This window comes from Melospiza melodia, unplaced genomic scaffold, assembly GCF_035770615.1.
Source record: "Melospiza melodia melodia isolate bMelMel2 unplaced genomic scaffold, bMelMel2.pri scaffold_48, whole genome shotgun sequence".
NCBI classification, from domain to species: domain Eukaryota; kingdom Metazoa; phylum Chordata; class Aves; order Passeriformes; family Passerellidae; genus Melospiza; species Melospiza melodia.
Window position 1 is genome coordinate 5970131 of NW_026948796.1, and position 22582 is coordinate 5992712.

Below are 22582 nucleotides of genomic sequence, written 5' to 3' on the forward strand. Positions count from 1 at the left end.
TGCAGGTGTGAAAGGCATCCCAAGGGGAGCACAAAAGTGCCACAACATGGCTGTCTCCGCAGCTTTTTCCTTGGGATAATTCCTAAACCCAGGCTGATTTAAATGACCAGTGTTAGGGTTAGGGTTACGCCTAGGTGTAGAGTTTTTAAACCAGCAAGCTCTGAGCTCCAGGCACACGGCAGCTGTGAAAGGCATCCCAAGGGGAGTACAAAAGTGCAACAACATGGCTGCTTTCACAGCTTTTTCCTTGGCACCATCCCTATACCTAGGCTGATTTATCTGCCTAGGGTTAGGGTTAGGGTTCAGCCTAGGGCTAGGATTTTTTCAAACAGGAAGCCCTGAGTTCCAGGCTTACTGCAGCTGCCAAAGGCATCCCAAAGGGAGCGCAGAAGTGCCACAACATGGCTGCTTTCACGGCTTTTTCCTTAGGAAGAACCATAATACCCGGCCGATTTACCTTGCTAGGGTTACTGTTAGGCTTAGGCTTAGGACTTTGAAAAGCAGGAAGCCCTGTGCTCCAGGCACACTGCAGCTGTTCAAGGCATCCCAAGGGGAGTGCAAAAGTGACACAACTTGGCTGCCTCTGCTGCTATTTCCATGAGACCATCCTGAACCATAGGCTGATTTTCCTTCCTAGGGTTAGGGTTAGAGTTTCTCCTAGGGTTAGGGTTTTTTAACCAGAAAGCCCTGAGTTCCAAGAACACAGCAGCTGCGAAGGACTACCCAAGAAGAGCGCAAAAGTACCACAACATGCCTGCCTCCACAGCTTTTTCCTTGGGAACATCCCTAATTCATGGCTGATTTGCCTTTCTCGCCTTAGTGTTGGGGTTCAGCCTAGGGATAGGATTTTTAAAATCAGGAAGCCCAGACCTCCAGGCACACTGGAGCTGTGAAAGGCATCCAAACGTGAGTACAAAAGTGCCACAACATGGCTGCTTTCAAGGCTTTTTCCTTGGAAAGAAGCCTAACACCAGGCTGATTTACCTTCCTAGGGTAAGTGCTAAGCTTAGGCCTAGGGCTAGGATTTTTTAAACCAGGAAGCCCTGTTGTGGTAGCTAGGGAAGATGCGCTGCGGAAGATTGTCGCGATGTCACGGAAAGCCAGGACCCTCTGTTTCCTGTAGATAATACCCTCAGTTACTCATAGATAATAAACTAACAATAGGAACGTGGCCCCACTAACAATAGGAGTGCTGCCCCACTAACTGTAAAGTCAGCAACTCTTTACTCCTTACCCAGTACTTTTCCGTTCCCTACTAACCATAGGTAAGGAAGACAAACCCCTTTTTGACGTAGAGACCCCTAAGACTATAAGACTCCATGAGAAGAAATAATAAACGCCATTTGACCGTCCACCACATTGGTGTCTGCGTATGTCATTGGCCCGAACGGCCCTGGAGAGAGTGGGCTGTCGAGCTGTACCTCAGAACCAGGTCGCCTGCCTTGATCTAGAAGGCAACAGGGATGGGATAATGGGATGATGGGAACGATGGGAATGATGGGAACGATGGGATGGGATAATGGGATAAGGGTTTGGGAATGATGGGATGATGGGAACGATGGGATGGGGCCCAGGGGATGGGATAAGGGGATGATGGGAACGATGGGAATGATGGGATGATGGGAACGATGGGATGGGATAATGGGATGGGATAATGGGATAAGGGGATGGGAATGATGGGATGATTGGAACGATGGGATGGGATAATGGGATGGGATGATGGGATGGGACCCATGGGATGGGATAATGGGATGATGGGAACGATGGGAATGATGGGAACGATGGGTTGGGATAATGGGATGGGGTGGGATGGAAATGATGGGATGATGGGATGGGACGATGGGATGATGGGAACGATGGGATGGGATAATGGGATGGGATAATGGGATAAGGGTTTGGGAATGATGGGATGATGGGAACGATGGGATGGGATAATGGGATGGGATAATGGGATAAGGGTTTGGGAATGATGGGATGATGGGAACGATGGGATGGGATAATGGGATAATGGGATGATGGGAATGATGGGATGGGATAATGGGATAAGGGGATGGGATAATGGGATGATGGGAATGATGGGATGGGGCCCATGGGATGGGATAATGGGATGATGGGATAATGGGATGATGGGAACGATGGGAATGATGGGAACAATGGGATGGGGCCCATGGGATGGGATAATGGGATGATGGGATAATGGGATGATGGGAACGATGGGAATGATGGGAACAATGGGAATGATGGGAACGATGGGATGGGATAATGGGATAATGGGATGATGGGAACGATGGGATGGGGCCCATGGGATGGGATGATGGGATAATGGGATGATGGGAACAATGGGAATGATGGGAACGATGGGATGGGATAATGGGATAAGGGGATGGGATAATGGGATGATGGGAATGATGGGATGGGGCCCATGGGATGGGATAATGGGATGATGGGATAATGGGATGATGGGAACAATGGGAATGATGGAAACAATGGGATGGGATAATGGAATAATGGGATAATGGGATGATGGGATAATGGGATGATGGGAACGATGGGAATGATGGGAACAATGGGAATGATGGGAACGATGGGATGGGGCCCAGCCTGGTCCAGGGCTCCCAGGTGACCCCAAACCCTTCAGGACCGAGTCCAATCCCAGGGTCTGAAGGAACCCAAGGGCAAGGTTGGGATTTTACCCAAATTCTGTAAATTTAACCCAAACTCAGTGAACCTCACCCAAATCCCAGAGCATTTAACCCAAATTTCATTATTTAACCCAATTTTTGTTCTCTTTAGCCCAGTTTTCAGTGGTTTAACCCAAATTTTATTAATTTTCCCCTGTTTAAGCCACAACTCCAAGCCAAGTTTAACCACTTTTTATTTTTCCACTTAAATATTCTCTTTAAATACAGCATCGTCCCGGGAAACTGCAGAAAAGCAGGAAAAAATGAATAATAGTGGGGAGAAGCTTTGGATTCACTTGGTGGCATTAAATGTGGAGTTAAAATGGAAATTAAAAAACCAAAAAAATGAAATTAAAATGGAATAGAAGAAAGGAAAGGAAAAAAAATAAAGGAAGTTAAAAGGGAAATCAAAAAGGAAATAAATTGAATTAAAAAAAGAAAGAAGTGCAAGTAAAAATTTAATACAGAAATAAAAAGGTAATAAAAACAGAGAAAGGAAATAAAAACAAAATTTTAAAAAAATTAAAATTTAAAAAGGAAGGAAAACAGAATTAAAAATTAAAGGAGTAAAAAAAAGAAGTAGAAAAAGGGGGAATAAAAAATAAAGAAAGAGATCAAAATGAGATGAAAAGTTCTGAAGCTGCTTTGGGCACCCTGGGGGGAGGTTTGGGGGGTCCCCAGGGGTTTTGGGGGGCAGTAGCACCAGCAGGGGCAGATCCATGGAAGCCAGACTGGATCAAATCCAACCAGGGGAAAAGGGGAAAACCGCCCCTGAGCCCAGGGGTTTGGGAAAATGGGGGAAATGTGGAAATTCTGGGGTGAAATGGGAGAAATCTGGGAATTCTGGGGTGAAATGGGAGAAATCTGGGAATTCTGGGGTGAAACCTGGGGATTCTGGGGTGAAACTGGATAAATCTGGGAATTCTGGAGTGAAATCCGGGAATTCTGGGGTGAAATGGGGGAAATCTGGGGATTCTGGGGTGAAATGGGAGAAATCTGGGAATTCTGGGGTGAAATCTGGGAATACTAGGGTGAAATGGGAGAAATCCAGGAATTCTGGAGTGAAATCTGAGAATTCTGGGGTGAAATGGGGGAAATCTGGGGATTCTGGGGTGAAATGGGAGAAATCTGGGAATTCTGGAGTGAAATCTGGGAATTCTGGGGTGCAATGGGGGAAATCTGGGAATTCTGGAGTGAAATCTGGGAATTCTGGGGTGCAATGGGAGAAATCTGGGAATTCTGGGGTGAAATGGGAGAAATCTGGGAATTCTGGAGTGAAATCTGGGAATTCTGGGGTGAAATCTGGGAATTCTGGGGTGAAATGGGAGAAATCTGGGAATTCTGGAGTGAAATCTGAGAATTCTGGGGTGCAATGGGAGAAATCTGGGAATTCTGGGGGGAAACTGAATAAATCTGGGGATTCTGGGGTGAAATCTGTGAATTCTGGGGTGAAATCTGGGAATTCTGGAGTGAAATCTGGGAATTCTGGGGGGTTTGGGGTGCAATGGGATAAATCTGGGAATTCTGGGGTGCAATAGGATAAATCCAGGATTCCATGGTTTGGGTTGAAATGGGATAAATCCAGAAATTCTGGTGTGGTTTGGGATAAATCTAGGAATTCTGAGGGTTTGGGGTGCAATGGGATAAATCTGGAATTCTGAGGTTTGGGGTGCAATGGGATAAATGTGGGAATTCTGGGGAGTTTGGGGTGCAATGGGATAAATCTGGAATTCTGGTGTGGTTTGGGGTGCAATGGGATAAATGTGGGAATTCTGGTGTGGTTTGGGGTGCAATGGGATAAATCTGGGATTCTGAGGTTTGGGGTGCAATGGGATAAATGTGGGAATTCTGGGAGGTTTGGGGTGCAATGGGATAAATGTGGGAATTCTGGGAGGTTTGGGGTGCAATGGGATAAATCCAGAAATTCTGGTGTGGTTTGGGATAAATCTGGGAATTCTGAGGTTTGGGGTGCAATGGGATAAACGTGGGAATTCTGGGGGGTTTGGGGTGCAATGGGATAAATGTGGGATTTCCATGGTTTGGGGAGCCCCAGCTCGGGAGGTCCAGGGCAGGGTTTGGGGTCCCCTGCCCCTCTCAGGGGATTTGGGGCCGTTCCTGTGGGATTTGGGCACCTCCATTTGGGCTCCCGGGGGGGTTTGGGGGTCACTGAGGCCTCTCCCCATCCCAAACCCCCTCTGACCCCCCTGCAGCCCCTCTGGGCTCCCCCAAACCCTTTGGAACCCCCCTGAACCCCTCAATGCCCCCTAAGTGCCCTTGAGATGTTCTGAACCCCCTCTGAGCCCCCCAAAAGAACCGCTGGGACCCCTTAAACCCCTCTGGCTCTGCCAAACCCCTGAAATCTCCTCTGAAACCCTAAAAAGCCTCTCCACACCATGAAACCCCCTGCCTGAACCCCCCTCTGAACCCCCTTTTTAACCCCTTACAGACCCTCCTGTGAACCCCCCTCAACAACCTCAACCCCTCTGAACCCATTCAAGGCCCCTGAATTCCCTTTTAAACCCCCTTAAATCCCCTTTGAGCCCCTAAATAAACCAACTCAAACCCCATCTGAGCCCTTTTAGACTCCTCTGAACCCCCTAAAACCCTTCTTAACCCCCATCTTAAACCTCCCTTCAAAAGCCTAAAAAATCCCCTTGACGCCCTCAAACCCCACTGAACTCCCCTGAATCTCCCCCAAATTCCTTTTAAAGCTCCTTAAACCCCTCTGAACCCCCTTGATCTGCTAAAAACCCCTTTAACTCTCTTTATAAACCCCTTTGGATCCAACTGAACCCCCTTTAGCCCCCCTTAAACCTCTCTGAACCCCTAAATCCCATAAAAACCCCTCTAAACCCCTTTCAACCCCCAAAAAACCCTCAATGCTCCCATAACCCCACTTTAAACCTCCCTGTACACCCCTAAAAACCCCTCTGAGCCCCCTTAAATCCCTTTTTAAATGCTCCTGAACCCCTAAATCCCATAAAAACCCCTCTGAACCCCTTTCAAGCCCCCCCAAAAAACCCTAAATTAGCTCAAAACCCCTAAAACCCCATTTTGAACCTCCCTGAACCCCCTGTAGAGCCCTAAAACCCCACTCTGAGCCCCCTTAAACCCCCTCAAACTCCCTTTAAAGCTCCTTAAACCCCTCTGAACCCCTAAAAACCATAAAAACCCCTCTGAACCCCTAAAACCCATGAAAACCCCTTTCAACCCCAAAAATCGCCTCAATGGCCCCATAACCCCTAAAAACCCCATTTGAACCTCCCTGAACCCCCTGTACACCCCCAAAACCCCACTCTGAGCCCCCTTAAACCCCTTTTTAAACGCTCCTGAACCCCTAAATCCCATAAAAACCCCTCTGAACCTCTTTCAAGTCCAAAAAATCCCCCTCAATGCCCTCACAACCCCTGAAACCCCACTCTGAGCCCCCTAAAACCCCCCCACGGGGCACAGGTGACCCCCAGGAGCACCAGGGGACCCCCAAAGCTGGTGAGGGGCAGAGCCCAGAGTGGGAAATCTGCTGGAGAAGCCGATGGGGAAACCAAAAATTCAGGAGAAGAATTGGGGGGGGGGGCAGCAGCTGGGTTGGGGGGTTTGGGGGTCTGGAGAGTCCAGGTGGGCACGGCCTGGGGGCACAGGGCCCACAAGGTGAGCAGGTACAGGTGAGCAGGTCCTGGTGAGCAGGTCCAGGGCCACAAGTCCCACAAAGTGAGCAGGTCCTGGTGAACAGGTCCTACAAGGTGAGCAGGTCCAGGCACACAGGTCCCACAAGGTGAGAAGGTCCTGGGAGTGCTCAGGTTAGCAGGTCCCACAAGGTGAGCAGATCCAGGTGAGCAGGTCCAGAGGCACAGATCCCACAAGGTGTGAGCAGGTCCAGGTGAGCAGGTCCCACAAGATGAGCAGGTCCTGGGAGTGCTCAGGTGAGCAGATCCAGATGAGGAGGTCCCACAGTCTGTAGGGTCCAGGTGAGCAGGTCCCACAAGGTGTGAGCAGGTCCAGGTGAGCAGGTCCCACAGTCTGTAGGGTCCAGGTGAGCAGGTCCAGGTGAGCAGGTCCCACAAGGTGAGGAGGTCCAGGTGAGCAGATCCAGGGGCACATGTCCCAAAAGGTGAGCGGGTCCTGGGAGTGCTCAGGTGAGCAGATCCAGGTGAGGAGGTCCCATAACATGAGCAGGTTCAGGTGAGCAGGTCCCATAAGGTGAGCAGATCCAGGGACACAGATCCAGGTGAGCAGGTCCAGGGAGTGCTCAAGTGAGTAAATCCAGGTGAGCAGATCCCACAACATGAGCAGGTCCAGGTGAGCAGATCCCGCAGTCTGCAGGGTCCAGGTGAGCAGATCCCACAGTCTGCAGGGTCCAGGTGAGCAGATCCTGCAGTCTGCAGGGTCCAGGTGAGCAGAATGCAGTTTTGGGGCACAGTCCCAAGCAGGTGAGCAGATCCCAGAATCCAGGAGCGTCCAGGTGAGCCAATCCCCAGGGCAGAGCCAGCAGAGCAGGCAGCCCCACCCCACGTCCCAATTTCCCTCTCCTGCCCCTCCCCAGGTTGATCTCACCTGGCTGAAGCCATGAAAGAGGGAAAAGCCCCAGAAATGGGAAGTTTCACCCCAAGACAGATCCCAGGACGGTCTGGAGGGTGTCCCATGAATCCCAGCCCAAGGAAGGGCTGGAAGGCCCAGGTGAGTCAGGGGAATCCACACCTGGAGAACCTGAATCCATCCCAGTCTGACCAGTTTGATGCCAGGGGAGATGCCTGGAGCCAGAGGGAGCACAGGTGAGCAGGAGCACCTGAGGAGGGAGTTGCAGGTGCTCTGGGAATTCAGGAACAGCAGGAGCTGCACACCTGGGCACACCTGCAGGAGCTGCACACCTGGGCACACCTGCAGGGCTCTGCTGGCACCATGGGATGGATCCTGAGGGCAGGAACAGTTCTTTGGGAAACACAGCCAGGTGAGGTCACCTGCATGGATGGATGGCTGGAGCTCACCTGGGATGGGCAGGAGCCAGCTGAGAGCTCAGGGGTCAGGCAGGTGCCACTGCATCCATGGCACACCTGGGCACACCTGCAGGGCTCTGGTCCTGCTGGAACTGCTCCAGGAGCACCTGGACACCCAGAGCTCACCTGCAGCAGGCCAGGATCACAGGTAGGGACAGGGACACTCCTGCACCCTCACATCCCAAATCTGGCCCCTGCAGGGGCAGCTCCAACCCCTCAGCAGCTGCTGGAGGCACCTCCCCGCAGGGAATGAACGTTCCAGAAGGTTCCCACAGGTACAGATGAGCAGTTCCAGGTGATGGAGGAGCCAACGAGGAGGTGAAGTTGGTTCAACCCCCCAGAATTTCCAGGTGGGTTTGGGGACTCCAGCCTTGGGTCTCTTGTGCCAGTTCCAGGTGTTTCCCAGCTGCAGGTGAGTGGGAGCATCACCTGCATGAGGTGGCCCAGGTGAGACATTCATTAAACAAACAGCAATTAGGGAAAAATGGATTTTCCCTTAAAAACACGGAAGGTGGAGGCAGCCAGGGGGGACAGAGCTGCTGTGGGATCCAGGAGGCTCCAGCTCAGGTGAGTCCTGGCACAGGTGAGCTCTGCCAGGTGGGATGGACAACAGGAAGGATCCCAGAGGCTGCAGCTCAGGTGAGTCCTGGAGACCCCAACCAGGTGAGAGAAGGACTCCTGGCCCTGGGCCAGGTGAATCCTCTGTCCAGAGCAGCCCCCACCAATTAAATAATCAATCCATGGAATAAATAATGGAGCCACAGGGCCTGAGGCCACTCATATGGGCAGGTGGGGCTGCTCCAGGTGCTCTGGGAGGTTTTGGGGCGCTCCTTCCTTGCTCGCAGGGACAGGTGGGACCCCCAGCTCCTTCCCGGGGGGGCTGGAGGCCGGAGCCGGATGCTCCACGTGCCCACTGCCCCCCTTGGCAGGTGCCCGTGGCTCCAGCTGGCACAAGAGCCCAGGGGCATCGGGCAGGTAGGGCTGGGAGCCCACCTGGCCCTGGGGGTAGCACAGCACAGGGGGCTCCAGCGGGAACTGCGCGGGGATGAGGAGGGCGGAGCCGAGCCCGGGGCACGGGGCAGCCTTCACCTGCCAGGCGTCATCCAGGGGCTCCCCCAGCACGCAGAGCCCGCCCCCCTCTGCCCCAGAGCCGCTTCCGGAGTCTTCCTCAGCCTTCAGCCTCTCCAGCTCCTCGGCCGTCTGCAGGTGCAGCACCGCCCGCTCGTTCTCGGCCAGGTACTCCTGGAAGTCCTGAGTCTCGGGGGGCTGGGGGGGCGGCCAGCTGGGGCCCGCAGCTCCCTCCTCCTCCTCCTCCTCGCCCTGGCGCCGGCTCTCCAGCTCCAGCTTCATCAGCGTGTGCAGGAAGTGCGTGCGCACCCGCAGCGGGTTGAACTCGATGCGCCCGGCCACGTTCCCACAGCCGTCCCGCGAGCAGCCGCAGGGGAACGAGGTGCGATCCACCTGGGGATGGGGACAACGACAGGGACAGGTGAGAGCCTGCAGGGTCCAAATCCCACCCCAGTGACGGGTGAGAGCCTGCAGGGACCCTGCCAGCCTGACCCCACCCCAAACATCCTGGTGGGGCCGCACGGGAATGACGTGCGATCCACCTGGGGACAACGACAGGGACAGGTGAGAGCCTGCAGGGTCCAAATCCCACCCCAGTAATGGGTGAGACCCTGCAGGAGCCCTTCCACCCTAAATCCCACCCCAAACATCCCTAGAGCAGCCGCATGGGAACGACGTATGATCCACCTGAGGATGGGGACAGCAACAGGTGAGAGCCTGCAGGGACCCTGCCAGCCTGACCCCACCCCAAACATCCCAGGAGCATGGGAGGAGCACAGGAATGACGTGCAATCCATCTGGGGACAGGGAGAGGTGAGACCCTGCAGGGTCCAAATCCCACCCCAATGATGGGTGAGACCCTGCAGGAGCCCTTCCACCCTAAATCCCACCCCAAACATCCCTAGAGCAGCCGCAGGGGAACAAGGTGTGATCCACCTGGGGACAGGGAGAGGTGAGACCCTGCAGGGTCCAAATCCCACCCCAAACATCCCAGGAGCAGCCACAGGGGAACAAGGTGTGATCCACCTGGGGACGGGGACAGGTGAGACCCTGCAGGGGCCCTCCGGGGTCCAAATCCCACGCCAAACATCATGGTGGGGTTTTATCCCAGCCAGGTGTCTCCATTGGGAGGATGTGAACAGGTGCAGGATCCCACAGGATCCCATCTGGATTCCACCCTCCATTCCCCCAGAGCCTGAATCCCACCTGGACAGCAGGAATTTGGGGTGGGGAGGAGTTGATGCATTCCAGGTATGGCCCAAACACACCTGGAGCTGCTCCTGGAGGAACCAGAGCTCTCCAGCACCTGTTGGACCCCAGGTGCCCCAGCTCACCTGGCACTGGGTGCCCTCACCTGGCTCTCCCCACTCCTCAGGAGGCACACAAGGACCACCCCAACCCCCTCCCAGGTCTAACCTGGCACTGGATGCCATCACCTGGCACACAATGACCAGCCAGACCCCTCCCCAGCCTCACCTGGCACTGGATACCCACCTGGCCCCCTCCCCAGCCTCAGCTGGCACTGGATGCCCGCCTGGCTGCAGGCACAGGTGCGCGGCTCGCAGGTGAGGTGGCAGTGGCACCCGCACTGCTCCTGGGACTGGATGCCCTCCCCTGGCACTGGATGCCCTCCCCTGGCACACAATGACCAGCCTGACCCCCTCTGTGTGTCCCACCTGGCACTGGATGACCACCTGGCCCCCTCCCCAGCCTCACCTGGCACTGGATGCCCACCTGGCCCCCTGCCCAGCCTCACCTGGCACTGGATGCCCACCTGGCTGCAGGCACAGGTGCGCGGCTCGCAGGTGAGGTGGCAGTGGCACCCGCACTGCTCCTGGCACTGGATGCCCTCACCTGGCACACAATGACCAGCCTGACCCCTGCCCAGCCTCACCTGGCACTGGATGCCCACCTGGCTGCAGGCACAGGTGCACGGCTCACAGGGGAGGCAGCAGTGGCACCCACACTGCTCCCGGGACTGGATGCCCTCCCCTGGCACTGGATGCCATCACCTGGCACACAATGACCACCCCAGACCCCTCCCATGTCTCACCTGGCACTGGATGCCATCACCTGGCACACAATGACCAGCCTGGCCCCTCTGTGTGTCTCACCTGGCACTGGATGCCCGCCTGGCCCCCTGCCCAGCCTCACCTGGCACTGGATGCCCGCCTGGCTGCAGGCGCAGGTGCGCGGCTCGCAGGTGAGGCGGCAGTGGCACCCGCACTGCTCCTGGGACTGGATGCCCTCCCCTGGCACACAATGACCACCCAGACCCCTCCCATGTCTCACCTGGCACTGGATGCCCTCCCCTGGCACACAATGACCAGCCTGACCCCCCCATGTTTCACCTGGCACTGGATGCCCACCTGGCCCCCTGCCCAGCCTCACCTGGCACTGGATGCCCGCCTGGCTGCAGGCACAGGTGCGCGGCTCGCAGGTGAGGCGGCAGTGGCACCCGCACTGCTCCCGGGACAGGCGCAGCGCCCGCAGCTCCTGGCGCTCCTCGGCGTCGATCCTGCGCACACCCGAGGCGCGCAGCAGCGCCCGGCGCCGCTTGGTGGGCAGCGGCTGCAGGTAGAAATAATCGCCCACCTCCACCTGCCCCACGTCCAGGTCGTCGTCTGACACGTCCGCCAGGGTCAGCCCCGCGGCCTCGGCCGACGGCACCGTCCCGTTCTGGGTCAGCTGGGAGGGAGAAGGGTTGAAAATCTGAGCGGGGTCAGCACGAAACCACCCCCAAAATTACATTGATTTACCCATTTTCCCCTCTGTTTTCCTCCAAAATCTAAAATCCCCGTTATTACCCTGTGATTCTCCCCTGCAAATGCTCAGGATTTCCTTCTGAACTCATCCTGTCAAAACTCCCACAAAATCACTCCCCAGTTCCTAAAAAATTTCCTAAAAATCAAAGGAAATTCATGCTGGGCAAAGCACTGCAGGATTGACAGGGCTGTGGGCACAGTGGGAGTCAGCACAAAACCATCCTCAAAATTACATTAAATTCACCTATTTTCCCCTCTATTTTACTCCAAAATTTAAAATTACCCTGTAATTCCCCCCTGCAAATACTCAGAATTCCCCTCCAGGTTCCCTCCAAACTCACCCCATCAAAACTCTCCTAAAATCCCTCCCCAGTTTCTCTAAAATTCCCCAGAATTCAAAGGAAATTCATGCTGGGCAAAGTAATAGAGGGTGACCTGGACCTGGGATGGATGGGGCTGCAGGCACAGCACAGGTCAGCAGAAAATCACCCCCAAAACGACATTAAATTCACCCATTTTCCTTCTATTTCCCTACAAAATTTAAAATCATCCCATAATTTTAAATTTTCGTCCCTGCAAATGCTCAGAATTCCCCTCCAGGTTCCCTACAAAATCACCCCACCAAAACTCCCCAAAATAGAAAATCTGGGGAGTTAGAAAGGAATTAAAGCTTGGTAAACCCTGGGAAATGTTAAAGGTGGGCCCTAGGAAATGTTAGGCCTTGTGTTTGCTGGATCAGGTGAAACTGCACCTGGGTAATCAGTGTATTATAAATAATTATTAGGTATAATTATTGTTTAATTGTAAGAAGAATCATGAGAAACTATGTCAGGGGTTTGAGGGGATCACAAGAAATCCATGCTTGGATGAAATCAATGTATACAACAGAATAATCTAAGTTTAATAATTAATATGTAAATTATATAATTATAGAATATAAAACATGTTCAGCTTGAAACCATGGTGGGTCAGATTTGGGTCTGTACCCCTGACACCCAGAGCTCCTCAATAAAAGTACTGCAGGTGCTGCATAATCATAATCCATAATCATAATTAATCATCATCAATCAACCTATAATGATTCTCTAATTTTGTGTTCCTGGATGCTGACAGAGGGACACATGTGGGGGTGAGGGACCACAGGGGTCACCTGGCCAGGTGTCCTTCCCTCCACCCAAACTGAGCCTTGTCCCTCCCAGGGCTTGCCCACCCAAAGGAAAAGTGATTTTTCTGTTGGGGTTTTTCAGAAAGGCACTGCCAGATTCACCCAAAACCAAAGGAAAAGCTTTAGTTTTCACCCAAAAACGGGATTTTGGGATTGATTCGGAATGGAATTCACCCCAACCCAAAGGAAAAGTGTTTTTTCTGTTGGATTTTTTTCAGAAAGGCACTGCCAGATTGACCCCAGAACCCCTGATCACCCCCAGGTGCCACCCAGGTGTTTCCCACACTGATTTTCCCCTGTACCTCCTAAGATCCCCCCAAAGTGTTTCCCACCTGGACTCCCCCCAGTTTGCCCCTCTTCCAACCTCACCCAGGCATTTTTCACTTCCCTCCCCCAAGGGCTTTCCCACCTGCCCACCACCAAACCCATCCAGCTATTCCCCACCTGGATTCTGCTCTCCCTCCCCGGGTATTCTCCACCCAGACACCCTCTGTCACCCCAAATCCCCTCCAGGTGTTCTCCACCTGGGTCCCCGACTGCTGCCCCTCCAGCCATTTCCCACCTGCATTCTGCCCTCCTTCTCCAGCTAATTCCCACCTGGATTCCCCCTCCCTCTCCAGGTATCTCCCACCTGGATTCCCCCCTCCCTTTCCATCTATTCCCCACCTGGATTCTGCCCTCCATCTCCAGGTATTCACCACCTGGATTCCCCTCCCTCTCCAGGTATCTCCCACCTAGATTCCCTCTCCCTCCCTCTCCAGCTATTTCTCACCTGTATTCCATCCTCCTTCTCCAAGTATTTCCCACCTGGATTCCCCCCTCCCTTTCCAGCTATTTCCCACCTGCATTCTGCCCTCCCTCCCCATGTATTTCCCACCTGGATTCCCCCTCCCTCCATAGGTATTTCTCACCTGGATTCCCCCCCTCCCTCCCTCCCTCTCCAGCTATTTCTCACCTGTATTCCACCCTCCTTCTCCAAGTATTCCCCACCTGGATTCCATCCCCCCCTTCCCCCTCCAGGTATTCCCCACCTGGATTCCCCCCTCCCTTTCCAGCTATTTCCCACCTGGATGCTGCCCTCCATCTCCGGGTATTCCCCACCTGGATTCCCCCCTCCCTTTCCAGCTATTCCCCACCTGGATTCTGCCCTCCCTCCCCAGGTATTCCCCACCTGGATTCTGCCCTCCTCCTCCAGCTATTTCGAACCTGGATGCTGCCCTCCATCTCCAGGTATTCCCCACCTGGATCCCCCGCCCTCCCCACGTATTTCCCACTTGGATTCCCTTCTCCCTTCCTCCCCAGGTATTTCTCACCTGTATTCCACCTTCCCTCCCCAGGTATTCCCCACCTAGCTTCCCCCTCCCTCCATAGGTATTTCTCACCTGGATTCCCCCCCTCCCTCTCCAGCTATTTCTCACCTGTATTCCACCCTCCTTCTCCAAGTATTCCCCACCTGGATTCCATCCCCCCCTTCCCTCTCCAGGTATTCCCCACCTGGATTCCCCCCTCCCATTCCAGCTATTCCCCACCTGGATTCTGCCCTCCTCCTCCAGCTATTTCGAACCTGGATGCTGCCCTCCATCTCCAGGTATTCCCCCACCTGGATTCTGCCTTCCCTCCCCAAGTATTCCCCACCTGGATCCCCCGCCCTCCCCACGTATTTCCCACTTGGGTTCTGCCCTCCTTCTCCAAGTATTTCCCACCCGGATTCCCCTTCTCTCCCAGCTGTTCCCCACCTGAATTCCCCCTCCCTCCCCAGGGATTCCCCAGCTGCATCCCACTCTCTCCCCAAGTATTTCCCACCTGGATCCCCCTTCCTCCCTCCCCAGGTATCCCCCCCTTCCCTCCCAGTCCCTCTCACCTCTCTCCTCCTGGCGCGCAGTTTCTCCCGCCGCAGGTGCTGCCGCAGGTGCTGCCGGTGGCTCACCTGGCGCAGGTGAGCGAACTGGCTGAGGCTGTACCTGCGGGCACGGTGGTGCCGCGGGGCCATGCCCAGGGAGCTGCCCCCGGCGCTGGGCACGCAGGTGAAGCCCTGGCGCCGGGCAAAGTAATAAACGGTGACCTGGGCAAAGCGCACGCGCTTCCCGCCCCGGCGCGCCCGGGAGCGCCGCAGGATGGACGGGGCTGCGGGCACAGAGGGGCCACAATGAAAACACACCCAAAGTTACACAAAATTCACCCATTTCCCTCCAACATTTAAAATTACCCCATAATACCCCAATGCAAATGGTCAGAAATCCACTCCAGGTTCCCTACAAACTCACCCTATCAAAACTCCCTCAAAATCCCTCCCCAGCACCTCTAAAATGTCCCAAAATTCAAAGGAAATTCGTGCTGGGCAAAGTGCCGCAGGATGGACAGGGCTGTGGGCACAGAGAGGGGCAGCAAAAAACCACCCCCAAAATTACACAAAATTCACCCATTTTTCCTCTATTTGCCTCCAAAATTCAAAAGTCCCCTTTGTTTCTCCTTCACTCCTCCCTGCAAATGCTCAAAATTCACCTCCAGGTTCCCTACAAACTCACCCCATCAAAACTCCCTCAAAATCCCTCCCCAGCACCTCTGAAATTTCCCAAAATTCAAAGGAAATTCATGGTGGGCAAAGTGCCGCAGGATGGACGGGGCTGCGGGCACAGAGGGGCCACAATGAAAACACACCCAAAATTACACAAAATTCACCCATTTTCCCTCCGTAATTTAAAATTATCCCGTAATTCCCTCCTGCAAATGGTCAGAATTCTCCTCCAGGTTCCCCCAAAATCCTTTCTCAACTTCTCCGAAGTTTCCCAGTTTTCAAAGGAAATTCAAGTGCCATGAACTACCCAAATAATTCTCCATGAATGCCCCAATCCCCCAAACTTTCAAAAAATCCAAGAAATTCCCCCAAGCCCCCAAAAAGTAAAAAAATTCCTCTGAATTTCCCTGAAATATAAAAAAAAATCTCAGGGTTGTCCCTCAAATTCTAAAGATTCATCAGAAATTAAAAAAAAAAAAAAAAATCACCAAATTAAAAAAAAAATAAAAACCCCAAATTCCCTGAAATTAAAAATCCCCAAACTCCCCAAAATTAAAAATACCCAAATCCAATTACAAAATCCCCAAAGCCAAAACTACTATTTTGTAAAACTGAAAACCCAAAAGTTCTCCACCCAAAAATTGCTACGAGATTCCCCCACAATTCCAATACATTCCACACCATTCCCTAACACTCCCCAAAAAATCCCCCACACCACCCAAATTCCCGAAACCCATTAAAAAAAAAAAAAAAAAAAAAAAAAAAAAAAAAAAAAAAAACAGAATTCCCAAAAATAAATGAAAAATTCTCCCGGAACCCCGCCCACAGCCGGCCCCGGCTCACGGGCGGCGCTGCCGGTGCTGCCGCCGCTGTCGCAGCTGTCGCCGCTGTCGCTCGTGGCGATCTCGTCGTCCGAGGCGACCGATCCCGATCCTGATCCCGGTCCCGCATCCTCCTGTTTGCGCTTGATCGCGGCGCTCGGGACCGCGGCCATCGGGGCTCGGCTCGCATGGAGAGCCCGGCGGGAGCGGACGGGCCCGGAGCGGCCTGCGGAGAGCGGCGGGACACGGTGGGTCAGAGCCCGGGCTGATCCCCGGGTAAATCCCCCGGTCCCAGCCGGAGCTGCGGGGCCAGCCCTGGTGTTTGTGTTTCGTGAGTGCTTCTGGCTCGGGATGGGCAGGAGATGCTCGGGGTTCTCCGAGGGTTCTGCTCTGCCCATCCCGGAGAATCGCCGGGCCCACGGGAGCTCCCTCCCCGTGCCAGCCCATGAGTGGGATGTCCACACACATTCACTCCAGCTTCTCCACACAAACATTCACCCCAGCTTTTCCACACAAACACTCACCCCAGCTTTTCCACACAAACATTCACCCCAGCTTTTCCACACAAACATTCACCCCAGCTTTTCCACACAAACATTCACCCCAGCTTTTCCACACAAACACTCACCCCAGCTTTTCCACACAAACGTTCACCCCAGCTTCTCCACACATACACTCACCCCAGCTTCTCCACACAAACACTCACCCCAGCTTCTCCACACAAATATTCACCCCAGCTTTTCCACACAAACATTCACCCCAGCTTCTCCACACACTCACCCCAGCTTCTCCACACACTCACCCCAGCTTCTCCACACAAACACTCACCCCAGCTTCTCCACACAAACACTCACCCCAGTTTGCTCCATCCCAGCTTTTCCACCCAGGATGTCCACACAAACATTTCACCCCAGGTTCATCCATCCCAGCTTTTCCACTTGGGATTGATTTGGGATGGAATTCACTCAAAACTAAAGGAAAATTGATTTTTGTTGGTTTTTTTTTTTTTTTTTTTTTTTTTGGAAAGGCACTGCCAGATTCACCCCTAGAACATCCCAATCACCACTTAAAAACCCCTAAAGATCTCCACAGAAACATTCAGCCCAGCTTGCTCCATCCCAGCTTTTCCACCCGGGATCTCTACACAAACACTCACCCCAGCTTTTCCACTCGGGATTGATTTGGGATGGAATTCACCCCAAACCAAAGACAAACTGATTTTTGTTGGGTTTTTTCAAGAGGCACTGCCAGATTCACCCCTGGAATATCCTGATCACCCCCTAAAATCCGCTAAAGATCTCCACACAAATATTCCACCCAGGTTCCTCCATCCCAGCTTCTCCATTCAGGATCGATTTGGGATGGAATTCACCCCAAACCAAAGGAAAAGTGATTTTTTGGTTGGGTTTTTTTTTTTTTTTTTTGAAGAGGCACTGCCAGATTCACCCCTGGAACATCCTGATCACCCCTTAAAATCCCCTAAAGATCTCCACACAAATATTCCACCCAAGTTCCCCTATCCCAGCTTTTCCATTTGGGATTGATTTGGGATGGATTCACCTCAAACCAAAGGAAAACTGTTTCTTGTTGGGGTGTTTTTTGGAAAGGCACTGCCAGATCCCCTAAAGATCTCCACACAAACATTCACCCCAGCTTCCTCCATCCCAGCTTCTCCATTCAGGATCGATTTGGGATGGAATTCATCCCAAGCCGAAGGAAAAGCTTTGGTTTTCACCCAAAAAAAAAAAAAAAAAAAGGATTCCAGGATTGATTTGAGAAAGAATTCACTCAAAACCAAAGGAAAAGCGAATTTTTGTTGGGTTTTTTTTTGAAGAGGCACTGCCAGATTCACTCCTGGAACATTCTGATCACCCCCTAAAATCCCCTCAAGATCTCCACACAAATATTCACCTCAGCTTCAAGAATTCCTGTGTGCATTCCCATTCAGGATTGATTTGGGATGGAATTCCCCCAAAATCAAAGACAAACTGATTTTTGTTGGGTTTTTTTTTTGTAAAGGCACTGCCAGATTCAGCCCTAGAACATCCTGATCACCTCCTAAAACCCCCTAAAGATCTCCACACAAACATTCCACCCAAGTTCCTCTATCCCAGCTTCTCCACTTGGGATTGATTTGGGGTGGAATTCACTCAAAACCAAAGGAAAAGCTTTGGTTTTCACCCAAAAAATGGGATTTCAGGATTGATTTGGGGTGGAATTCGCCCCAAACCAAAGGAAAAGCGATTTTTTTGTTGGGGTTTTTTTTCCAGATCCACCCCTGGAACATCCTGATCACTCCTAAAATCTCCTAAAGTTCAGAAAAACCCCCGGATGCTCCAACAATTCCCAGCCCATCACAGATTGGGAATGAGCCTCTCTGGGATTTTCCTGCCCCACACCCCTTAATCCCAAAAACCTCAAAAAAAAAAAAAAAATCCCAAATAACCCATGGCCATATTTGGGATTTGGGGAAATTTCCAGCTCTGGGTTGGAAAAGGGAATTTTTGGACCTGATTCCCATTGGGAAAGTTCCAGGATGAATTTGGGAGCCCTCTGGGGTTGGGTTTTGGGTGGGATTTGTCAGATCTGGATCCAGCCCTGTCCCCTCCAGAAGGGAATGTTGGGGTCCCAAAAGAAAAACAAAAATTCCCAACCCATGCACCAGTTCAGGGTGAAATTCTGTTTTTTTGGGGTTTTTTGGGGGAGGAAAAGTGGGGAATCCTGGTGGCAGAGGGGGGAAAGAGGAAGGAAATGATCAATCCAAATCCCAGGAGGAGCAGAGGTGGAAAACATCACCCCCCCACCATTTCCAGCTGCCTAAAATTGATGAAAATCCTCAAATTATTCCCTAAAACTGCATTTCCATAGAAAATCAGAGCTGGAGTCTGGGTGGGATCCCACCTGATGGATCTGGCAGGATGGGATTCTCATTTCTCACATAAAAACCCAAATTATTCCAAATTATCCTTTCTATGATGTAGAAAAACTCCTGGAAGGGTCAGAATGAATGAGGAAAAAAAACCCAAACAAATGAAAATATTAAGGTTCCATTTTTACACATTTTAAAATTGGGAGGAATTTGAAATGAGGAAGAAAAAATGGGTTCAAAAGCTGAGGAATTGGGAAATTTTAATGATTAAACCTCATCAGAAGGAGTTAAATTAAAAATACAAATTTTTCTCATGTTCTGGAATCACTTTAGGAGCAGGGGAGGGATCAGGAGAGTTTGGGATTCCTGGAACACAGGAGCTGATCCCAGCAGGGTGGAGAAGCTGGGACCAGCAGGAATTGTCCATCCCACCTGGCCAGGTGAGCACCAAACCTTTTACCTCCAGCCATCCCAAGAAATTGGGAATGATTTTCTGATTTTCCAATCCTCTGAGCATCCTGTGCGTTCTGGGATGGCTCCCAAACCGCCCCTGGATCAGGGGGATCCTCAAGAATTCCTGCTTGCACTCCCAAAACTACATAAAACTTCCAGCACCCATTCTTCTGCTCAGGATAACAGGACTCCCATATAAAATCCATAAAAATCCATATAAAATTCCCATAAAAATCCATATAAAATTCCCATAAAAATCCAGTGCCAAAAATGGATTGTCTGGATGGATTTGAGGGATCCAGGATATTCCAGGGTGAAACTGGGAGTGATCCATGAGCAGCTCTGGTGGAACCCACCCAGAAAGGCTCTGGGAACACCAATGAACCCAATCCAGGTGTTGTTCCAGCCAAAAATTGGGATTTTTGGGATGATCACCAGGAAGATTTGGGCAGTCTGGATCTGTAAGGAATGGGTGAAGTTTCCCAATGTTTTCCCCAAGAAATGGGTGAAGTTTCCCAATGTCTTCCCCAAGAAATGGGTGAAGTTTCCCAATGTTTTCCCCAAGAAATGGGTGAAGTTTCCCAATGTCTTCCCCAAGAAATGGGTTTCCCAGGGATCTGAGCCCATCCCAGGTTCACTGCTGACATTCCCAGCTCTGGGTTTTTGGGATGAAATATGGGAAATTTGGGTTCCTCAGGGAAATCAGCTCCCGACAGAGCTTCCAGCATTTCTGCAAGCACCATCCCAAGGAGGATCCATTTGGGGTGAGGAAGGAAAAATGGGCTCAAATCCTGGGGGAGGAGCCACGGGAATGGGGAATTTCAGGGATTAAACTTCACCAAAAGGAGTTAAATAAATTAAAAATATTATTTTTTCCCCATGTTCTGGAATCTCTTTAGGAGCAGGGAAGGGATCAGGAGAGTTTGGGATTCCTGGAGCTGATCTGGGAAACCTCCTGGCTGAAAGAGCCTGGGAAGGAGGGCCAGGTGTCCCCAGGTGTTGGGGGACAGAAAGGTGACCCCCAAAAACCCCTCCTTGGGCCCTGTGTCCATCACTGGAACGGGGAGATCCAGGAGGGTCCATCAACACCTGGATCCAGAGGCCCAGGAGGGCAAGGAGACCCCCAAAGGTGCTCCATGAGTACCTGGGGGGGATGGAAAAGGTGATCCCACAAAACTCCCTGGGGCTGCAGCCAAGGGATGGAGGTGGAGGAGAGCCCAGAACAGCTGCACACAGAGAGCAGCCCTGGACAGGTGAGGGTTGGGCAGCAGGAGCCCCTCCCAGGGTGTCTCACCTGTCCCCAGGGTCACCTGGCACCCCCAAAATCGTCTTGGGGGGGGGGGGGGAAGGTGGGGCCTGGAGAGGAACACCAGAACAGCCCCTCCCCCACCTCTGGGGACACCTGACCTGCCAGGTGTCACCTCCCCATCACCATCATCATCACCATCCTGAGGAGCCCCAACACAACCCCAGTGCCCCCGTGAGGTCCCCAAGGGCACCCTGAGCACCTCCAGTGCCCCTCCATGGTACACAGAGGGGCAGCCCCACCTGGCAGGACCCCCAAAAGCCCCTCCCCAAATGCAATGGGGGGGGGGGCTGTAAGGATCCCCCACACCCTCTACAGGAGCCCAGCCCCTATAGGCACCCCCAGATGTTTCCAGCAGGGGCAGCCCCACATTTCATACAGCCCCCCCATTTTCCATGGATCCATGGTTATAAGGACCCTCCCCTCACCCCCCATACCTTCTAGAGGCTCCCATCTCCTACAGACTCTTGTATAAGGCCCCCCCCGTATCCCCTACAGCCCTCCCACATCCCCTACAAGCCCCCCAGCTGTAGGGCACCCCCTTGTCCCAACACATCCCCCATGGCTCCCCCTGCCCTACAGCCCCCCCACATCCCCTTTGCCTGCCCCGGCTGTGAAGCCCCCAGACCCCTTCACCCCCACCCCTGATAGCGCTGGAATGGCCCCCAGCCCCTACAGCCCCCCCATTCCTCAGTACACCCGAATTCCTTGGAACCCGCCCTCCCTCACAGCCCACCCAGTCCCTCACAGCTCCCGTATCCCTTGGAACCCCAAATTCCTCATAGTCCCCCATCCTCTACAGCCCCCCACCCCTTGGAACCCAAAATCCCTCACAGCCCCCTCCCCCCACCGCAATCCCCCACAGCCCCCCATCCCTCGGAACAGCCCTAATGGTCGGAACCCCTCCAACCCTCACAGCCCCCCATCTCTTGGAACCCCCCCATCCCTTACAGGTCCGCATCCCTTGGAACCCCCAATCCCTCACAGCCCACCCCCCATCCCCTACAGCTCCCCAGTCCCTCACGGACTCCCATATCCTCTGGAACCCCCAATCCCTCACAGCCCCCCAATCCATTTGAACTCCAAATCCCTCACAGCCCCCCCCCATCTCTCAGAATCCCCCATTTCTCACAGCCTCCATGACCACTGGAACCCCAAATTTCTCACAGCCCTCCATCCCCTACAGCCCTCCATCCCTTGGAATCTCAAATCCCTCACAGTCCCCATATCCCCTGGACCCCCCCATCCCTCACAGCGCCCCCATCCCTCGGAACTCCCAATCCCTCCCAGCCCCCCCCCCCCCCCATCCCTCAGAGCCCTCCCCGCCCCCCGCAGGCGGGGCCGCCCCCCCACGCTCCCTCCAGCCCTGCCGCTGCCGCCGTTCCCCGCACTCACCGGTGCCCGAGGGGGGTTTTGGGGGCCGGCTGGGGGCGGGGGGCGCTGGGGGGGCCCCGGGGCCGCTCCCGGAGGGGTCCGGGGCCGCTCCCGCCCCGCCGCGCGCCGACAACAATGGGGCCGCGGCCGCTGCGCCGCCGCTTTTATACCGCCCCGCGTCACGTGATCCCCGCGCCGCCGCTGCGCCGCCGCGAGGCACTGTGGGAAAGCGAGTTCCCTGGGGACTCCCCGCAGGGCAGCGCTGGCGCGGGGTGTGATGGGAAATGGAGTCCGGAAGTGCGGAAGATGGAGGGCTGAGGGAGATCGTGGGCTCAGGAAGGGTTTGGGGTGGAAAGGACCTCAAAGATCGTCCTGTGCCACCCCTGCCATGGCAGGGACACCTCCCTGTGCCCCAGGGTGCTGCAAACCCTGCCCAGCCTCCCTCGGGCACTGCCAGGGACGGGGCACCCACAGCTCCCAGGGAAATCCAGCCCAGGGCCTGCCCGCCCTCACAGCCAGGAATCCCTGCCCAATGTCAAAAACGACAATCACTTCTTTTTACAATTTTAAAAGT

At 53.6% G+C, this 22582-nt stretch overlaps 2 protein-coding genes and 1 long non-coding RNA gene across 4 annotated transcripts; 1 reads left to right on the forward strand and 2 right to left on the reverse strand.

The window, feature by feature from the left end:
• Positions 1-2858: 2858 nt before the first annotated feature.
• Positions 2859-4898, reverse strand: LOC134413726 (DNA-directed RNA polymerase II subunit rpb1-like). Of its 2 annotated transcripts, none has more exons than XM_063147758.1 (2): positions 4643-4898; positions 2859-4173 (listed from the first exon to the last, which is right to left on the reverse strand). In XM_063147758.1, the coding sequence occupies exons 1-2, from the start codon at positions 4862-4864 to the stop codon at positions 3418-3420; spliced, it is 978 nt and encodes a 325-aa protein (XP_063003828.1). In that variant the 5' UTR covers positions 4865-4898; the 3' UTR covers positions 2859-3417. The 2 variants fall into 2 exon arrangements, with proteins under 2 accessions (XP_063003828.1, XP_063003827.1); XM_063147757.1 differs by having other exon boundaries at positions 2859-4382; positions 4498-4898.
• A 1584-nt stretch (positions 4899-6482) lies between these two features.
• LOC134413725 (uncharacterized) lies at positions 6483-6936 on the forward strand. The gene is made up of 3 exons (XR_010026579.1): positions 6483-6640; positions 6720-6757; positions 6879-6936. It is a non-coding gene; the product is annotated as an uncharacterized LOC134413725 (long non-coding RNA).
• On the reverse strand, positions 6808-16632 carry LOC134413724 (cysteine/serine-rich nuclear protein 2-like). The gene is made up of 4 exons (XM_063147756.1): positions 16029-16632; positions 14532-14794; positions 11132-11428; positions 6808-9133 (listed from the first exon to the last, which is right to left on the reverse strand). The coding sequence occupies exons 1-4, from the start codon at positions 16498-16500 to the stop codon at positions 8450-8452; spliced, it is 1716 nt and encodes a 571-aa protein (XP_063003826.1). The 5' UTR covers positions 16501-16632; the 3' UTR covers positions 6808-8449.
• Positions 16633-22582: the final 5950 nt, after the last annotated feature.

Bases quoted from the DNA above. Each gene is read 5' to 3' on its own strand.
- LOC134413726 (XM_063147757.1), bottom strand. From the start codon at position 4,864: ATGGGGAGAGGCCTCAGTGACCCCCAAACCCCCCCGGGAGCCCAAATG. The intron at 4,383-4,497 runs CTCAGAATCCCA...TGCACCCCAAAC, and splicing joins TATCCCATTGCACCCCAAAC to TCCCCAGAATTCCCACATTT.
- LOC134413724 (XM_063147756.1), bottom strand. From the start codon at position 16,500: ATGTTTGTGTGGAGAAGCTGGAGTGAATGTGTGTGGACATCCCACTCA. The intron at 14,795-16,028 runs GTGAGCCGGGGC...CTGTGCCCGCAG, and splicing joins CAGCACCGGCAGCGCCGCCC to CCCCGTCCATCCTGCGGCGC. The intron at 11,429-14,531 runs GTGAGAGGGACT...TCTCCCTCCCAG, and splicing joins TGCGCGCCAGGAGGAGAGAG to CTGACCCAGAACGGGACGGT.